The 19,930-nt window shown below is 47.1% G+C and overlaps 2 protein-coding genes across 6 annotated transcripts in view; one reads left to right on the top strand and one right to left on the bottom strand.

Annotated features, from left to right (window-relative positions):
- SYN3 (synapsin III) overlaps positions 1–19,930 on the bottom strand; it is a 462,269-nt gene that overhangs the window by 87,990 nt on the left and 354,349 nt on the right. The window lies entirely within an intron of this gene.
- LOC123946194 overlaps positions 7,014–19,930 on the top strand; it is a 34,881-nt gene continuing 21,964 nt past the window's right edge. For 3 of the 4 annotated variants that reach the window (XM_046011482.1, XM_046011483.1, XM_046011479.1), the window contains exon 1: positions 8,251–8,585. In XM_046011482.1, coding sequence (XP_045867438.1) covers positions 8,548–8,585 — 38 coding nt within the window. In that variant the 5' untranslated portion in view covers positions 8,251–8,547. Of the gene's footprint in view, positions 7,157–8,250; positions 8,586–19,930 lie in introns of those variants that run through there. The other variant, XM_046011480.1, reaches the window with a different exon arrangement.

Raw genomic sequence — 19,930 nt, 5'->3', positions numbered from 1 at the left:
ATGTCGAGGAACTGGAAATTCAAAGTGCTCCACGGCTCCTTGAGCTCACCTCCCTGACAGCTGCTTACTGATGGAGGAAAGCAGGTCCTTGTCTGCAAAATTTCAGGGAGTTGGTCCAATGCCAATACTTTCTTTCTGAACTGTAGTTTACTCATTGGTAAAATGGGTCGAAGTGAAGGAATACAAAAGAATAAAGAGGATCTAAATGCAGGTGTCTACCTACCATCTCCTCTCCCCAGGATCTGTGATGTGTTGAGCTTTGATACCCAAAGTAGGGTTCCTGGACCAGCGGTATCAGGACTCTTATCAGAAATGCAAAATTCCAGCCCAACCCCAGACCTACTGCTCAGATGCTGCCTTTGGCAAGATGCTCAGGGGATTTGTGTACAAGTTAAGTTTTGAGAAACATTGGTTTCTTTGACCATGTGATCTTGGCTAAGTTACCTTACCTCTTAAATTTATTCATTTATTAAATAAAAGATATTACTTTAAATGGCTTCTAGATCTGAAGTCCTATAAGGTTCACGGACTGCTGATGAACACCAGCCTTTGATCCCAAAATGTACACAGGAGTTTCATCCTTGTTTAAAATGTCAGGTTTTAAAGTGGCCAGATCATCAGTGAACGTGTGTTGAGGAGAGGCTGCTGGGCTGGGCTGTGTTAGGGGTGGTGTGGAGCTGCAAGTATGACTGTGCCTCCTAGACAGCCCCATTTGAAAATACTGTGTCACATGATCGGCTCTTAAATCCCAAATTTTGGTTTCGAAAACACAGGCTCCAGTAGCATTAGACACAGTCCCAACTCATGGTAGATTGCTTGCACTGATGTTCCCAATTATTGGCTTTCCTATATCCACATCCTTTGCAATGTGACTTTACAGGTCCTTCCAACAAAAGATGGAGTCTATTTCCCCCACCCCTTGAATGTGGGATGGCCTTGTGGCTTTCTTTGGCCAAGACAGTGCAACAAAAGTGATGGTGGGAGTGCCTGGGTGGCTTAGTCAGTTAAGCGTCTGTCTTCAGCTCAGGTCAAGATCCTGGAGTCCCAGGATTGAGTCCCGCATCAGTCTCCCTTCTTGGTAGGGAGTCTGCTTCTCCCTCTAAACCTTCCCCTTCTCGTGCTTCTTCTCTCTCAAATAAATAAAAAAATCTTAAAAAAAAAAAAAGTGACGCTGGGTTCTGAGCCTGGTGTGCTCGGGGCTAGCATGAGAGCAGCAGGAAATTTCCCAAGAGTTAAAGGGCAGGGGCTGCCCCTTTAGGACAGTGAGGCAGGACAGCACTGTCTTGAGGGCCAGGTAAGGCTGGGTCCTGGCTACCTTTGTCTTCTTCTGCCTCCTTCTTAGGGCAGGAATGAACCCAGGAATCCAGGTGAAAATGCCTTTCTCCAATTTTAACACTTGCTAGGCATTTTAAAAGGGGATCAATGACGTTGCTAAAAGACTGGAGCTCTATCAGAAAAAAAATCTCAGCCCAAGGGCTAGCAGGGCTGCTGGGTTTTGTGGTTGCTGTTTGCTCACAGCTGTGTGGGTGGTGGTCTGCACCAGGGTGCCTGGCTGGTGAGGGGAGGCAGAACGGGCACTCATTTACTGAGCCACGTGTGCATCTGGCACTGGAGACTGCTTTTTCAGCTTGAAGGAAAGCAGCCTTTTCCAAGTCACCCCCCTCAGAGGGGGTGTCTCTTTCCTAATTCACTCAAGGTCCCCACATACGTTAGTCTCTCCTTCAGACAGAAGGATAAAGGAGCCATGCACGTAGCCAAGAGAGGCCAGTTCTGGGTTGAACCCTGCCTGCAGGACTTTCACTTTTATTTCTCATTTATACTGCCCTGTAACTCTACCAGGTATGAATTACTATGGCCATTTTGCAGATGGGAACACGGAGGCTCAGAAAGATGAAGAAGCATACCTAAGTTTACCCAGCTAAAAGGAAGGGGGGCAGGCATCTTTACTCAGATCTGTGTGAACATCCTGATGCCCAGGTGACACCAGCCAGGTTTGAGAGTGGCGACAGGTAGGGCTGCACCTGGACTCAGATTCAACTTTACCTGCCTGACCTTGACACCTCATTGCCTTGCCTGCAGAAAGGATGGAGTGAGCTCTGGAAGTACAAGCTAAGAAGGGGTGTTCTGAATGTCCACAAAAGGCCCTGTTTACTTATCATCTCACAGCTGGGCTGGATTAGTCCAGCTTCGGAAACAGCTTTCAAAAATCAGTGGGCTGGAAAAGTCCAATTTGTCCTGGAGAATGCACTGAGGCCCCACCCATGCTCGTCAGTGTCCCCTGCCCTGTGTCCCCCTGCCTGACCTCTCTATGTTTGTGGTACCTTTCCACCTCTTTCTCTGGACCTCGATTAAAAAAATTCTCAGCACTTTTTTTCCCTCCTCTATTTCCACCTTTGTCAAAATCTTGAAAGACCAAATTGGAAGGAGAAGCTGAGGAGAGGAAATTCCTTTTAGGGCTGAGCTGCCTGGAGTTCCTTTCACTTCCTGCCTCATTTCTGTGAGGCCTACATTTATTGAGTTGAGGTGTGGGTCTTGAGAAGCTAGGGGCCTGTGTTTGGGGCCATTAGTGAAGCCCAAGTTCCTTCACCCATGAAGAGCACCTCAGAGCGGGGCTTGAGGTGACCTGGGAGAAGGGCAGCTGGAATGTATTTCCACACTTGGGTTAACATTCCAGAAAGTCAGGGCCAGGAAGGACTTACAGCTCAGCAAGTCCAAAAGGCTCTGACCCTGGGCTCCTTCACCAGCTGCAAGGGCCTGTGGACTTCCAGAAACTAGGTGCAGAAATGTTCCTCTCTATGTTTAAGGAATTATATTTCTCAAGGAAAGGCTCAGGGGGCTTCTTGTGTTTCTAAAAGGGCTCGGTGACACTGACCTCTAAAAGTTAAGTACACAGAGCATTTCTACTTTACACGTATTTTTTTGTAGAAGGGGAAACTGAGGCCCAGAAAGGTGAAATGTCATGCTCAAGGTCATTGAAGTGACTGAGCTCAGATTACAGCCCCACAGAAGTATGATTTAGAATGGGTGGTGGGGGAGACTTGCTCTTCTCAAACATATTTGCCCGAAGTGGAGCCTTATCAATGGTGTTTAAAGTTCAAAAGTTTGACCAGCTAGCTCTAAGGGTAAGCATAAAGACTTTAGCAGAAGTGCAAAGACAAGATCCACAATCCAGGGGAAGAAAGGAGTCAACGATTGTCAAAGGATAGATCCTTGAAGATATATAACACACACACTTGTACCAATCAAAGGCAACACCTCTCCTCCCCCCACCTGCCTGCCCAAGCCCAAGTGGTGAACCTGGATACACTTCCCCACCCCCACCCCGATGCCTAGAATCCAGGAACACTTTTCCCAATTCACTGATCTTTCCTTCTTGCCATTCATTCAGCCAATACTGATTGGTTTCTCAACTCCATATGAAATGCCAGGATACAGTAGTGAACAAGGTCTCTGGCCTTCATGGAACTTGTTCAAATTGAGAAAACTGGTGACATCTTTATAATAATAAGAGGATACTCCGGCCCAGGGTGGGGTGGCACAACTCTGTCGTGCAAAGAGTCTCCTCCTTGAGCTTTGGGGTGCCCCCTCCTTCCCCAAGAGAGGGTTCTGACGGGAAGAGATGACACTAATGGTCATTTGTTTAAGATTCGACATCCTCCATCTCAAAAGGGTCCCCGAGGTTTTTCCTGACTCCAAGGACACTGCGGATTCCCAGCTCATAATAAATGATGCTCATGAGCATGCCAGCCCTTTCTTTCTATGAGGCAATCCTTGGAGGCCTTTGCCAAGATAAACTGTTTGGCCTTCTGCCTTGAAAGTTGATCCTCTTCCGAGTCTGATTATTGCTTTTCTGAAACACAGGGACAATGACATCATTGCTCCCTCCCTGGCTTGGGGATTTGATGGTCAGCATGAAGTCAGGGTTTGGAATGGTGCCTGCTCTTTGCCAATGCCCAGGGAGGCCTGGGGTGGGGGCCCTGGAGTGAAGCAAGCTTGTGAGGGAGGAGTGGGCTCCATGAGGTCCCCAGAGGCTGGGAGGAGGGTTCACTTTCCAATCTGTTGCTGGCATCTGGGTCGGCCTTGCTGTACACAGGAAGGGCAGCATTCTGACAAGGGCTGAGTACCTATCAGTGCATATGCACCTGCTTGGCTATACTCGTTGTTAAAATATTGGAATACTTTCATTTCCATTGGAAATCATTTGCTGGGGTGCCATCCTGCCATTCTAGCTGCCTTGGCTTCTCCCCTGGGCCAACTCCTCACAATTCCTCCCAACAAGCCCCTCCAGGCCCCGCCCAGCAGCCTTCTGATGGTTGATGACTACACCATACTTTTGATAAAGTGTGGCTACTACTCTTTGAAAAGGGCTATAAGGCCTGTGGCTGGCCCATTGGTGGCCAGATGCCTTCAGGAAGCTGTGATGGTGTGAGGTTGGGGCAAGGCCTGGGCACTGCTGACAGGAATTCCTTCTTGCCACAGCGTGGGGTTCAGTCCTCAGGTAATCAAGGGTTAACACTTCCTTGGCCAGGGGCTGGAAGGCACCTCAAAGGTGCTCTAGTCTAGTCTACTCAATGTGCAGAGGAGAACATGCAGCTCAGAAAGGGGAAGTCATTTGTTCAAGTCATAGCAAGGTGGTAACTGATCTAAGCTTTCTGTCTGTCCTTTCCATTATGATACCCAAGGTAACATCTCCAGGCCAAAAGGGCCTGAACTTGGGAAGAAAGATCACAGGTACTAAGGTGGTCTATATATTCCCTTTAGAGCACAACTTTCCTCTAAACAGAAAGGTGGCACCATGTAATGAGATAACTTGGGGCCAGGGGAGAGCAAACCTGCATGCTCCGAGGAGCTGGTCAGTGACTGATCCCCTGGGAGGGGGTAGTATCGTCATGGCACCCAAGGGAAGCAAAGATCTTGGCTTCAAGGACCATGAAGACATTCCAGACATTCTTCTACACCTCATCAGCTCCCTTCCTGCACCCATGATTGGTTTAGCAGAACAGGAGATATTTTCTCTAGTTTGAGTGGGTGTCAGACTTCGCCTCAGCAGGGAGTCAGTCACAATCACATTACTCAGTAAACTTGGCACGGACCTTAGTGGTCTTGATTTGGCAGTACACGGGCTGACTGTGGCCTGCAGATCTCTTTCTGTGGCCTGCAGATCTTTTTATTGATACATTTTTTTAATTAAATAAGTTGCCAACACTTATAAAGTGGATTTTATATGAAAACTTGGATATAAAGCTTTTCTTGAATAATCGTTGGGGATCTGGCCACTGACGTGCCCATATTTCTGGAGGCATGGCCTCCTTTTGGTTGGGACATGTAATTCTATTTGCCACCACCCACTCCCATCTCTCCAGCTGGCTCCAGGCAATTGCTGGCCCAGAGGTCTTCAAGGTTGCCACCCTTGGCCCACTACTGGCCCAGAGTCTTCCTGACACATGACACTCCCTTGCTTTTTGTTTTGGAAAAAGTTGTGATCAGGATGGAATCATCCAGCATGTATGAACTTTCAGCATTCATGAACTTTCTCCCTAGTTTCAGGCCCTTTTGGGTATGGGAGGTGTTGAAGGTCTCAGTCCCATCACAGGGACAGTAATAAGTCAAATGCTGGGCTATGATTTCTGAGGTCCCTCTTTTCCTCTTTGCCTACTTCCTTCCCCAGCAATGCCATTCTTTCCACCCAGGATGCCCAGATCTTGACATTCCGTGGCTAAGTGTCCACCTAAACCACTGGACTGTGCAGACACTTGCAGGACACCTGCGATAGGCCCTATATGGAGATTTAAGCACAAGAAAGACACATTTCCTGACCATCAGTTTCAAGGATCTCAGTCATGTTTAGGGTAATAGACAAAGACACAGATGACCAAAGAAAAGGCCAAATATGCTGCATCATAGGAAAGCTTTCAAAAAGGATAACTCCCATCTCCCGGGGAAGGGACAGGAGGGATCAAGAAAGGCCCGATGAAAGACAAGGTGTTTGAGATGGGCCTTGAAGTTTGACTAGGATCTTAAAAGATAGGAATTGGTTGGGGTGGGGAAGAAAGAGTGTTCCAGGCAGTTAGAGGGAAAGGTTTGAGAAGAAGCTGGGGCAGGGAGGGGGGCGTGCATGTAGCAGAGTGTAGGGGGGCTGCACAGGGGCAGGTGGGAGATGATGTGGGGCCCAAGATGGGAAAGGTGGGTGGAGCCAGGCCTGGGAGGGCTTTGACTGCCATGGCAGGAGATGGGATGAGATGAAGCCTGGGAACCCCATGAAAGTGTAGACAAAGGAGAGGAGAGATTTATACTTCCAAGTAAAGGACTGACAGCTTGTTTTTCAGAGGGAAGGAAGGGAGGGAGGAATGTCGATGAACATCTGCAGAGGTGGGAGGGAAGGGGACACTTGACTTGCTCTAATCAGGGAATGGTGAAGGGAGAAGCAACATGGGAGCATAGAGTCACCAAGCTGCCATTCTAAGAATCACAGACTTTCCCAGCTTTGGAGGAGTCCAGCTCAACTTCCTCATCTTACATTGGAGGACACCGAGGGGCCCCCGGGGAAAGGGCAGTGGGGGAAATAAATCCTGGGAGGGCAAAGCTGAGTAGTCTTACTTTCACAGTGCCTGACACATAGTAGGTGTTTAGTAAATGTGTGTTCCAATGACTAAAGCGTTGATTTCTGCATGGAACTGACATGGTAAAGCTGGAAATTTAGTTCCCTGGATACCTGATTAGTAATAATTTCCATGTGTGTCCCCCGCCACCACTACTAGGAAGCCCTCCTCTTTGCAGGATGACCCCAGGGATACCTGCACCCTGCGTGGGCTGTCAGGTCTCTGGTGGGACCCAGTACTGGCTCAGGAGATGGGGTGCTGTGAGCTATGGGCCCCTCCCTCTTGCCCACGCTCCTCCCAAGAGGCTTATGTAAGTGGGTGGTGGTGGCCCAGCAGGCTGGTGGCTTCCTGCGGCAGTGGCAGGGCTGGGCATCCGAGCTGGCACCGTGTGAGCTCACCGCAGCATTCTGAACATTTGGGAACACAGGAAGGGCTGCACTTTTTAAGCTCCCTTTGTTTTCAAGTGGGGTCTGGAGCCCACGGGGAGGAGAAAAACAAAACCAGGAAAACAGATGGCTTGCTCTGCGGAGACAGCATGTATACTCGCTGTGGCTTCTGTAAGTACTCATGCACCCTTGGCCCTGTACACACATGTGCATCTGCACACACACACACACACACACACACACATCCGTCAGGCACACAGAGACACAGACATCCCAGAAGCCGAGACTTCTGTATGTGAAGACACCACCCAAACCTCACGACAGAGGGACAGTCCCACATGCAGAAGGCAGATGAAAACATGCACACATCTATCTAGAAACCTGGAGGTCCCCATGCCCTGAGACACACACCAGATACACATCATCACACCAAGACATCTGGACACATGGACACACAGAGACAGCCTTGGAAACTCTGCGATAGCCGTTCTCACAGAAAGATTCACACACTGAACACACACACGTACTCATCTCTTCTTACCACCAGGGTCCCCCTGTACAAACACAGAGGAGTATTTTCCCAAAAGGCCAGGAAGCCCGCGGGTCCCTTGGGAACCTCTGTATCTTTAAAGAAGACCCACAGCTCCTGCCTCAGCACACTTGTTGCCCCCTCAGCCTTGGGCCTCAGCCCTCTGGAGAGAGTGGACAGGCAAGATCAAGTTTTAAAAGACTCCATGATGCAGGGAGCAAGTCCTTTTGCCTTTCCCCCCTTCCCTGTGGTGTTTGTGTTTCTAGAATGTTCCATGTAGTGTCCTCATATAATTTACAAGTTAAAATTCTTCTTTCACAAAGTAAATTCTTTATGAATAAGGAGAAGTGAGGGGAGCTGGGCTGGGAGAGAGGTCTCATGGGGAGGCATCTGGGATTGGTTGGAGCAGCAGGGTCATCTGGCCTGCCCTGGAGGACTTAGGTACTTTTCTCATTGTGCTGATCAAGTGTAGCCCAAAAGGGGCTGGAGAAAAAAAAGTTGAAGACAAGACCTAGGGGGTGGGCTCCACAATTCCTGATAACAAAATGAAAGAAGAAAATTAAAAGTCACTGGAATTTCTATCTACCACTGGGGAGACACCAAATTCTCCCTTCTACAACCTGTGTTGTCCCTGGAATGTTTGCTTTGCCTATTGAAATGGAAAAGTGAGGGCCTTTCTCTGGAGGCAGAGTCTCCTCTCTCCCTGAGAAGAGGCCCAGGGGAACTGTGGGGACCTCTGGAGGGAACGAGACAGCAGATGGCTCCCCACACCTGGGGACTCTGGCATCACTGCCCGTTAGAAAGGGAATCTGGAGCTTGCCAGGAAACTGGGAGAGAAAAGGGGTTTGGAGCCTGAGAGATGGAAGCTGAAGTTCCCAGGTGCGAGCCTTTCCATTTTGCCCCCCAGAATGTTGGTGAAATCCAGTATCCTCAGAAATTGCTCCGGGTTCCAGTGAGAGCCCAGACTCAGTGACAGCAGAATGGCACCCCTGGTCTTCCAGGAATTGGTGTACATCCCCAGGAAGTGGTGAGGATGAAGGTTCAAGAAAATGAGATCGAAATCTCAGAGAGGTAAGGAGAGAGGCCCCGCTGACCTCTGGGCAGCGTGTATAGAAGCATCTTCAAACCCTAAAGCACCGGGCAACGCATTAACTTAGACAAGAACTATTTGGGTTGAGTGGGTGATGATTACGAACATAACCAGGAAAGAGGCTGAAAAGGCAGACTTCCTGGGTGGGAACCCCGGGGAGAGCCAGCTCTGGCTTTCTTGAGCAAGCAGTATGGAGTGAGTCGGGGGGATACTGGTCAGTGGGAGTTCGCTTCTTCCCTGAGCAGCTAACCCCCCTGCCACCAGCCTGGCCCCAAATAGCACCGCCTTCTCTCATCTATCTTTTCTATCAACCACAGATTTATTTTAACACTTTCTAAACGTTTCTCAGTACATTTCACTAGAATCACTCCCTGGGAATCTCTTTGCATTCTTCCTTTTTGACCAGCTCCTCAGTCTAAGTATCTCTTGGCAGTTTCTTCTTCAAAGTTCCTCAAACCTCCGCAAAGGGGAGGCTGGTTGGTCCAGGGGACCATAAGGGAATGCCCCCAACTCAGGAATCAAAATGAATATGTAGTGTAATTGTCTTAAAAATAAAATTCAGTACAAGCCAATGCCTGATGGACAAAATACCGATAATTTAAATAAAGGCAGAATCTGGCCCTGTATTTGTGTGTCCCTCCCTCACTTGCCTCCCCCTAATCCTGGCCCTTTGTGGATTTGAGTCTTGACTTTGCCTCTTACTAGCTGAGCATACTTTTAAATTTTTTTCCTTTCAAACTTGATGACAAACCATGAGAGACTTTTAACTCTAGGAAACAAATGAGGGTTACTAGAGGGGAGGTGTGTGGGGGGAAGGGGTAGCTGGGTGACGGACATTAAAGAGGGCACATGATGGAATGAGCACTGGGTGTTATACGCAACTGATGAATCACTAAATTCTACCTCTGAAACTAATAATTCTCTATGTTAATTAATTGAATTAAATTAAAATAAAATTTAAAGTTACTGTATAGTTTACATATAGTAAAATGAATATATCTAAAGAGCACAGCTCCATAAATATTTACATATGTGCACAGCTCTGTGACCACCACTTGATCATAATATAGGGGCATTCCCATCACTCCAGAAAGTTCCCTCTTAGAACAAACACACCTTCTTGCTTCAAACGCTTCAAAAGGTTTTTACTGCTGCCAGGTAAAGATCAGATCCCTCTGTACTGGCTCCTTCCTGGGCTGCAGGTGTGTCCCCTCCCTTTCCGTCTGAATCCAGATACGGGTGTGTTTCACCTAAACACTCCAGTCTGTCTAGCATACCACACTGCTGAGACTTTCAAGGTCAAACTTGGCCCTGAATTCACTGATCCCAACCCTAACTCTAACCCTAGCTGGAGAGGCATTTTAAGATGACTTCAAAGGCCAGATGGTGTCTGAGGTGTCATTGTGGCCATCTGTTTTGAAATCCTCAACTTTCTGGGCCCCGAAGTCACCTGAGCACATCTCCTGCACAGCTCTGTCTGCTTCAGGCTTAAGATGGGGCAGGGATGCCCCTTAAGTTCCCCCAGGGCAAGGAGAATTAAAATCTATCTGGATTCACGTAAGTCACAGATTCTTAGAGAAGGTAGGACCGTTGGGAACCACCTGACACAACCCAGGCTTTCAGAGATGGGCAATCTTAGAGGTGCTGTGTCTTTCTTTTTTTTTTTTTTTCAATTTTTTTAAAAAAATATTTTATTTATTTATTTGACAGATAGAGATCACAAGTAGGGAGAGAGGCAGGCAGAGAGAGAGAGAGAGAGGAGGAAGCAGGCTCCCCGCCAGGCAGAGAGCCCGACGCGGGGCTCGATCCCAGGACCCTGGGATCATGACCTGAGCGAAAGGCAGAGGCTTTAACCCACTGAGCCACCCAGGCGCCCCATGCTGTGTCTTTCCTAAGGGTTAGGAGTAATTACACTTTTTACTGAACAGCTACTATGTGCCGGGCATCAAAGTGCTTTATATTCATTATCTCATTTGATCTTCCCACCACCCTATGAGGTGGGCACTGTTAAGATTTTTGTTTTATGGATGATGAAGATGCTGAGGCCCGGAAAGGGTAAGTGACTTGCCTAAGGTCACACGGCAACAAAAGATGATATAATATTTGAACCCAGAGCAATCAGACTCCCAGCACCTCCACTCTAAAGTCTGCTTTGCGGAAGCCAGAGACCTTTTTATGACACCAAAGGCAGGGAATGAATAGTCCAAGAAGTGAGGGATTTGTTTTTGGCTTTTATTTTTACTTCTTACAAAAACAAGTCAGATAGCAAAGGCCCAGGATCATATCCCCCTTTCTTCTGGTTCACCAGGTGCCAGAGAGACGTTACAGATTGGCAGATAGGGGCTGCCCTGGGCAGATAAGGGTATTACAGCATCACTGGCTGGGGGATGTGGGTTCATTGCACAATGCAGGAGCATTGGGGTATGGGAGCGGGAGTGTTCCCATATCGTGAGGCACATCGTGGAGCCTGAGTGTTCCAGCACTGGCTTCTAGGATGTGGTAGGAGTAAGGAATGGTGATCTCTTGGGACACTGGGGGCAGCAGATTGGTGTTAAAAGGAGACTGGAAATCACAACATGGACATGGGGTTCTACCCTTCTTCCCCCCCAGCCCTGAGTAGTGTGCCAGGATGCCTGGGGATCTGGAATGCCTGCTGACATTTTGCAGCCATGTGACCTCGGGCAAGTGACTTCCTCTTTCAGTCTTAGGGTCTCATCCGTAAATGTGACTGTATTTGTGAGCGTGCAGTATTTGGTAAGTCCTAAATTAGTAGGAAATAAACATTGTGACCTTGAGCAAGATACCTTCCCTTCGAGGCCTTAGCTTTTTTATCTGAGATCAGAGAAGGGTCACATGATCTCCGAAGTTCCTTCCTGCCCTAGGATTTTATGACTGTGAACGTGTAGTCCTCTGCTCAGGGGCTTGGGGGCAGGAAGCTCAGTGCTGGGGTAGAAGCCTTCTCAAGCCCTTCAACAGCTGTCTGGCAAAACCTCTCCTTTACCTTCTTCCTATTTATTTCTGAGTTTGGCTCAAGGGTTGATTACATTACTGATAGAGAAATAAATGAAAAGGCCAAGGCAATCACTGCTTCACTGTGTTTCCTTGATCGCATTTTCTATTTATGGAATGCAGAAGAGTAAGGGACTGCCGTGGATGTCTTTGGCACTGGCTTCCATTAGTTCATGGGGTTGTTATGGATAATAATATTAAGCCCGTCACCTGGCCTGCACTTGACAGTTTATACAGTGGTCAAGAGTGTTGGCTGTGAAGCTACAACCTTCTGGTTCTATTCCAGCTCCTTCACGTACAAGTGTATGACTTCAGGAAAATTACATCCGTCCGCTCCATACCTCTGTTGCTTTGTCTGTGAAATGGAGCAAAAACAGTGCATAGGCCTGCTGAGGCTTAACGGATATGATGTCATAAAGCATTTAGCATCAGGTCCACGGTAATCTCTAACGTATTGTCTATTATTTGTACAAAGCCCTTCATATTCATTTTCTCTTTAAAAAAAAAGATTTTATTTTTAAGTAATCACTACACCCAATGTGGGGCTTGAACTCACAACCCTGAGATCAAGAGTCACACAGTCTACCGACTGAGCCTGCCAGGCACCCCTTCATATTTGTTTTCTGATTTGACACACCTATTGGCTCCATCAAGCTGGTATGATTTAATTACCCTTGTTTCTGGTTCAGACGGTTAGTAAGTAGCAAGAGCCTGTCCTTTCTAGCCCACAGTTTCTGAAACCAAGGCCAGGCCATTATCGCTGTCACCCAAGGCCCTGACCTCTCTGTAGAATAATAAGGCAATATTAGAGGAAGTGTCCCTCAAAGCAAGTTTGGTCCCAAGTGCTTAGGCACTAAGAAAAGAGGGGCGATCCTGGTGGCTGGGTAAGGCCTTTGGTGTGATCCTGAGGAGTGCAGGTTTGGAGAACTGTGGTGGAAGAAGAGGAAAAGGCAGAGTAGGAGGGAACTGACATTGGTGAATCTCAGTTTAAGAATGGCTTAGCCTATTTAGAGGACAGTCAAGGCGCTGCCACCTGGGGCAGAGCATTCTGGGAGGAGAGTTGTAGGAGAGAAAAATGGAAATAATTCTTGCTAATTTACTGAATGCTTATAAGGCGCTGTTCCTGAACACTCCAAAGGTAATTACTTATAAAATTCTCACAATCACCAGATCAAGTAGGGACCAATATTATCCCTGTCTCACAGATAAGGGAATCAAGGCACAGAGAGGTTAGGTAACTTGCCTGAGCACACAAAACTGATAAATGGCAGAGCCAGGATTCAAATCTGGGTGGGCAGGCTAGCACGAGAACCTATGTTCTTAATCACTATGCTACACAGCTGAACTCAATCGGAGCGTGGTTACCCAAATAAATTCATGATTCTCAGCATTTCCTGCTACACGATATGGAACTGAGTAAAAATACTGGCTCCTTTGTTCACAGAGGAGATGGAGACAGTCATCATGGACCAGGGTGTAGAGGCATCCCTGACAAGGAATTTTAGCTAGGCTCTGGAATACAGATCTGACCACTTCACTCCCTTGTTAAATTCACTCTCTTGTTAAATTCACTTTACTTCCTTGTTAAATTCAGGCAGCCTCCAACAATTCAAGTGCTGGTGATTTCTTTACCTCAAAGGCTTTCATGGCTGTTCCTGCTGTTGGTCGCCTGTTCTCCTTTTACCCTTTTCCTCACTGAACTTCTACGCATCACTCAGGACTGCCCCCAGGCATTGCCTCCTCCCTAGAAAGCCCTTTGTGATTTCCCCTTGTTGGGTTCCATGGCTCCTCTCGGTTGCCCTTGAACCCTCTGCCCATTTTTACTCTTCACATTGGGCAGAAATGATGTTGAGAGGGAGTACTCAAATGTTCTCAACTCTATACTCCTTATATATCATCCATCCATCCATCACCTGTCCACCTATCTATTTCTATCTTCCATCTTCTTTATTTTTATCCTCAGAACCTTGTACTATATTTAGCATACGTTTGGGGGCTCCATAGATGTAGGCTGAAACAAATGGATCAGAATTCCCAGTGACTCTGATAAGAGGGAGATATTTATTCATAACTGATACTGCATTGCCCCACTGACCTCATTTTCTCAACTCAGATCGGAACATATCTGTAGAGAGTGAGACCAAATATTTGAAATAAGGACATCCGGGAAATTGGAGCACTCTTCTGCATGGTGAAGAACCCTTGTGTCTTCAAGTTTCAGTTTAGGCCTCACCTCTTCTAGGAAGCCTTCCTTCTTATCCCCAGGCCAACATTAGCTGCCTCCTCTGCCCGTACTCCCAGGTATGAACTATTGATATCACAAGATTATCACTTACATTGTTTCTTGGCCCCCTGCTAGACTATAAGCCCCTTGGGAACATTTTTTTTTTGGGGGATGTGCCCAGAATCTACTATAGACCCTGGCACAAGACAGCTGTTTAGAAATGTTTGGTGAATTAATGAAATGGAATTAATGAAATGGTAGTCAAGGAGATTAAAACCTCCTTGAAGGATGGCTTAGAATTCCTGGACAAGTGGTTTTCAAACTATGTTCCTCAGAGCACTAGGGGTTCTATCAAGGGACTGTGGGGGGCCTCAGTTGGCATAGGGAAGGGGTTAAGCAGGTAGGACTCCAGATCCTAGCCACTCAGTGTCCATAAATATACTCAATACTTGTCTGAGCACATGGGTCCACCCTTGATTGAGAAAACAGAGTCAGAAGAGGTATTATGAATAAGCACAGGGTTTCCAGTCTGGAAGCCCTGGTTTGCCCTGTAGCTTACAGCTGGGTGCGCCTGGGTGTCAGCTCCTCTGTCTCTTTACAGCAATATGGGGGCAATGATACCAGTCTCTCAGACCGGCTATGAGGATTCAATGTGGTTTCATGGCATCATGATGTAAGAGAAAAGTGGAAATAAATCATGCACAAATGTCAGCGAGCGGTGGTTAAAATATGGGCCGTCAGGCAGGGTGAGCGTCTTTCTGCCTTGCAATCTGAGTGGTGGGGCTCATGTGTTTACTGGGTCGGAAGCTCTAGGGCCCGTTGAGATTCCTGGGGAACATATGAAACTGTGCACTCCGGGCCTCTTCCCAGGATCTGATACAGAGGTTCTGGAGGCCCAAGAATGTGCATTTTAAACAGGTGTGCTTAACCCAACAATTCCCCTCCCAAGTATCTGAAGAAAGAAGAATAAGTCAGAAAAAAGAAATAAAAATATATATCCATACAAAAAACCATATGCAAGTGTTTGTAGCACCATTATTCATATTAGCCCAAAGATGAACAGGGCCTAAATGTCTATTCATTGACTAATGGACAAACAAAATGACATTCTGACACCTGCTATAACACGGATGAACCTTGAGAAGACTATAAGTGGGGGGGGGGGGGGGGAGAAGGCCAAACATACAGAAAAGGAATTGTCCAGAATTGGCAAATCTAGGAGACAGCAGACTAGCAGTTGCTTAGGGCTGGGCGGTAGGGGAGAGGAGGGAGTGTGCAGTGACACTTTCATGGCTACGAGGTCTCTTTTCAGGGGGAGGAAACCTTTCTAAGGTGAAGGTGGTGATGGTTGCACAGATCTGTGAATATCCTAAAAACTACTGACTCGCACACTTTAAACAGGTGAAGTGTATGATATGCGGATGATATCTCAGTAATGTTAGAAGAAGAGCCAAACAAATGGCCTCTGAGGGAGGTGAGGGGTACCCCACTGTTTGAGGAACCCTTTTCTGCTTTCCCAAATTAAGCGCTGCTGGGTTCACAGGGGCGCAGACTGATCCTCCTTGGCCTCCAAAGGCGGGAGCCCCCACTTCCAGTGCATTTCCTCTGGAAAGCGTCTTACTGTGTTTCTAGTTAAGCATGCCCTCCCTCTTCCAGAAAGGGGCTGTGAGGCACCTGGAACATGGTCAGTGTCCCATCCTGAGTTTTTTTGATCAATGCCCAATGAAAACAATTTGCAGATGCATCTCAATGTATGAAGTTATTTGTGCTTAATCATTTAAAAATTATACTTGTATTACTATGCAGATCCATTATGGGCATGAACAAATATGCATGCAGGCAATTTACATTTTATAAGATGAGCTTAAAAAGAAGAAACAGGGAAATCTTCTTTGAGAGGTGATATTTGGGTAGAAATCTGCATGAAACTTATGCTCACACTTTCTTCGTGGCACCTAATCTCGCCCCAGAAATCAGAAGCCCAGTGTGTCTTTGAAATCAACCGTCAAGGTATGTAAGAATATTTAGGAGGGGAATCCGAGATGTGTGGAGGCAGAGCAGGCTCATAAAGGGAGGACAACTGGAGAAGAGAGGAGGGACCAAGGGGGAAAGCTCTAGATGAAGAAATCAGAAGGACCCATGTTCAAATCCCAGTGTTTTAAAGCTACAATAGTTTTCAACTGGGTGCAGTTGACTTTGGGTTTAGCCTTCTCATTTTAAAATGGGGATAACAGTACTGACCTTATAGGATTGTTCAGAGCATTAACTGAGAGAATGTGATTAAGGAAAGAAGTAAGACAGATGGTGGAAGGAAAGAAAAGGAGGGAGGTGGGAGGAAGAGTTCAGTTCCACAAACATTTACTGAGCACCTACTGTATGTAAGAACCTACTCTCTGCCCAAACTGGATATGGAAGGGAATTTGACTGAATTACTACCCTTCAGGGAGCCCACAGTTTATTGGGGAGACAAGAGACATAAAGAGAGAGTCATGTGAGGCCATACATACAGAGCCCGATGCTGACAGAGGAGGGAGAAGGAGGGGAGAGAGGCACCTTCTCCATTCCCAGAAGCTATAACTAAGAAAAAGATCCTCCTTCTGGGTGCCAGGTGGCAGCTGTCCTGCCAGGTGAGTGTCAGGTGCCCTGGAGGTGCATCTGCAGCAGGCCCTGGCTCTGTTTAACGCTCCCAAATGAATCCTTTCCAGCCCAAACAAGCAGGGAGCTGGCTAGGCCCGCAAACAGACACACACAGACACATGCGCAGGAAGCAGAGTGAATTGCTGGGCAGATTATTTTTGTTTTCCCCTCACCACCACCATGGAGCAATCAATGACATTCCTTTCTCGCCTAAACAAACACGTTTGTGTCCTGGAGCCTGCTAGGAAGTGAAGGAATCCCCTTAGGAGTAGCCTCTCTCCACCTCTGGCCTCCTCCCTCCTTCCATTCTTGGGGAGGCTGTGTGGGGGCTTGAAGCCTTGAGGACTTCTCCTCTTTCTTGCTGTTCTCCAAAAGCTGAGGCAGTAGGGGAGAACCTGGCTCAAGTCTCTGGAATCATGGAGCCTCTACTAGACCTCTGAGCCTCACAATTCAGACTCTGGCTTAATTCTTCTTTTTTTCTTTAAGAATTTTATTTATTTATTTGAGAAAGAGAGAGCATGAGTGGGGGAAGGGGTAGAGGGAGAAGCAGACTCCCCACTGAGCTTGCAGGGTCGATCCCAGGACCTCGAGATCATGACCTGAGCTGAAGGCAGATCCTTAATTCACTGAGCCACCCAGGTGTCTCCCCAGCTTGATTCTTGAGAATGATTTCCAATGTCAGGGTGTGAAACCATTAAGGTGTAGGAGGATGATAAGGTAGGGTGGGGAAGAAGAGGTCTTCAGTTCTAAGAAAATACAGATGGAGCAGAACTGGGAGAGGCCTCAGAGGTAAAAAGGGGTGTTTTAACAGACTTTCCTTCCTCTGAAACATTTTTCTTAGAAATTAAAAAGTCATGTAAAAGGGACCCAATATCCTTCCTTAAGCCAAAGAATAGTTAGAAGAGAGCAAAGAAGGGTGCCTGGGTGGCTCAGTCATTTCAGTGTCTGACTTCAACTCAGGTCATGAACTCAGGTCATGATCTCAGGGTCCTGGGAGCAAGCCCCGACTTAGGCTTCCTGCTCAGCAGAGGGTCTACTTCTCCCTCTGCCCCTCCCCAACTCCTGCCCTCGCTCATGTGAGCAGGCGCCCTCTCTTTCCCCCTCTCTCTCTCTAATAAATAAATAAAATCTTAAAAAAAAAAGAGCAAAGGATGTAGGAACAGCAGAAAAATACCTCCTTGTATCTTAAACTTGGCTGCTCTATTTGTTCTAAAAGTAGCATGTGCTTTCATGTTTGTTTAATGTTTGTGAGGCTGGATAACGTTTCTGAAAAATTAACTGGTGATTTTTTTTTTTTTTTTTTTTTTTTTTTGCTCTGGTTTGTCCTTTTGCGCTTGAGATCCTTTCTGATTTGAGACATTTGGCTGTTCTGTGGTCACTGCCTCAGGAAAGGGATGTGACAGTAAAAAACAGAGAAAAAAGGAAATACCACCCAGCTTTTGAGTTTCAAAGCCTAAGTCCTTCGGAAAACCCAAACCCATCATGGCATAGCAGGCTATAGATTTGGGAGAGCAAAGTCTCTCACCTCTAAGAGGAGAAAAAGGATTCCCCTGTCTGGGAGAAAGGGGAGATGAGGAGGTAAAACCATAAATGTGGATACTTTTGTGGGGAGGGAATAGGGGGCTCTACCCTGCTTCTTCATCGTGGGTAATGGGAGGCAGGTGGCAAATTCCAAAGAGGTTTTGTGGGATTCAGGTGCAGAGGGGACTTATACACTCTTTTCTGGAGAACTATATCACTGGGGAGGCAGCAAGACTCTAGAGAAAAAATGGTTACATGAAATGGGTAGGTGGACGGAGCCTCCAGCAGAACTTCCTGTGCCTAATGAGAGCTCTAAGAAGAGCCGAAAGATTCCTGTGCATCCCAGAGGGACAAAGAAGCAGCAGAGGGACCAGAAAGGAACCAAAGGAATGGAATTGATTGGATTCAACCTGGGTGGACCATCCATTCAGGACCACAGGGGACAGACATTCCAGTGATACCAGTTGGACCAATGACACTGACACTAACTGTTCCCTCCCACTACCTTGGAACTAAATGAAACTCCTAAACTTGGGCACAACTCTAGGAGAAAGCGAGGGAATCCCAAACTGACTGGGTGTTGTCCTTGTCAGTTCTTGAAATAGATGATCAGTTGAACCATAGAAAAATCCAGTTCCATTTCTTACATCTGACTCATTGGGGATGGTGGTGGGCTGAGATTCCTACTCACATGCTTGCTTGATGTTGGCAGTTGTCATAAAGGTTTATGTCTGAGTTTTAAACATTTCTTGAGTACTTCTCTGCACTAGATGTTTTTGCTAGATGACAGATGATAGATAAATAAAGACAGAGCAGAATGTATTATAAGAGGTGCTCCAGGAAGATATCAAGGCAGTGTTACAGGTGCAGGGATACCCTCTCAAGGTGTCCCCAGGCTCTGCAAACTCTCGATGAAGTTTTCCCAGGTTGGAGTGAGGGGTGGGGGCACTTGATGGGGCTGCCTTTGTGGGCAGTCTGAGAAACAAAGACATGGTGGGAAGGACAGAGGTGGATGTTGCAGGAATACAGGGACAGCACATATGTGTCCCTTTCCTTTGCAGTTCGATTTCAGAGGAGACAGGCTAACGGTGGGTATTTCAGGTGGAGCACGTGGTGTGAGTAGAGACATGCTGGGCTCCTGGTGGGGGGATTTTTGGTAAGCAATTCTGCACAGACAGTAAGAAGCCTCAGGGTAAAAGACAAGGCTAATTCCAAAGAAGCTCCTGCCCGGTGTGGCTGGGCAACCAAGTGGACCTCCCCAGGACTTGAATCAGGTCAGGTGTGTATATCCCTGGGACTGCTACAGGCTTGCAGCTGGTCTCGTCACTTGTTTTACCTGTCTGGATTTTCTCTCTTCTCCTTATTCTCTCTGTCATGAGGAAACCGGCCTTTGCCTGTGAAAGACACCATCAAGAAAGTCTCTTCTCCAGGTCTATGGAGACCAAACCCAAGGTCAGCAAGAGAGGGATCAAGGGATCTCTAAGAAAGTCTCTTGGTGGTCTTATTCTGAACCTGCTGAGGGCTCTTCCTCTAAGGTGGTAGGCATAGGAGGCTGGGCTGGAGTTCCTGGTGGTTCCTGCAAGGATATTGGTGATGCTTAGATGTAGTGCCTAATAGACTGCAGTACATCATGAGAAGGTTACTCTCTTTCAAAGTGACTGTCCAGCCTTCGGATTCCATCAAGGAGAGTCTCAGGTTGGTGTTCTTTATCCCCACACCTGCCGACTTTCAACTTGCTCTTGGAGCTCACAAAAGACAAGGGTCTCTAGCGTGAATTTTATAATGTTTCTTCATTTTTGTAAAATTTTTTGTGGTTCCCTTTTTTTGTTTATGGAAGGAGACATTGGTTTTCCATTTAAGGGAATCATAGAGTTTATTTTAAAATATGTTTAAGGGGCGCCTGGGTGGCTCAGGTGGTTAAGCCTCTGCCTTTGG

The sequence above is a fragment of the Meles meles genome, chromosome 7, assembly GCF_922984935.1.
Source record: "Meles meles chromosome 7, mMelMel3.1 paternal haplotype, whole genome shotgun sequence".
NCBI lineage: Eukaryota > Metazoa > Chordata > Mammalia > Carnivora > Mustelidae > Meles > Meles meles.
Note: the sequence above shows the minus strand (reverse complement) of the source record. Positions and strands in the feature narration are given on the sequence as shown.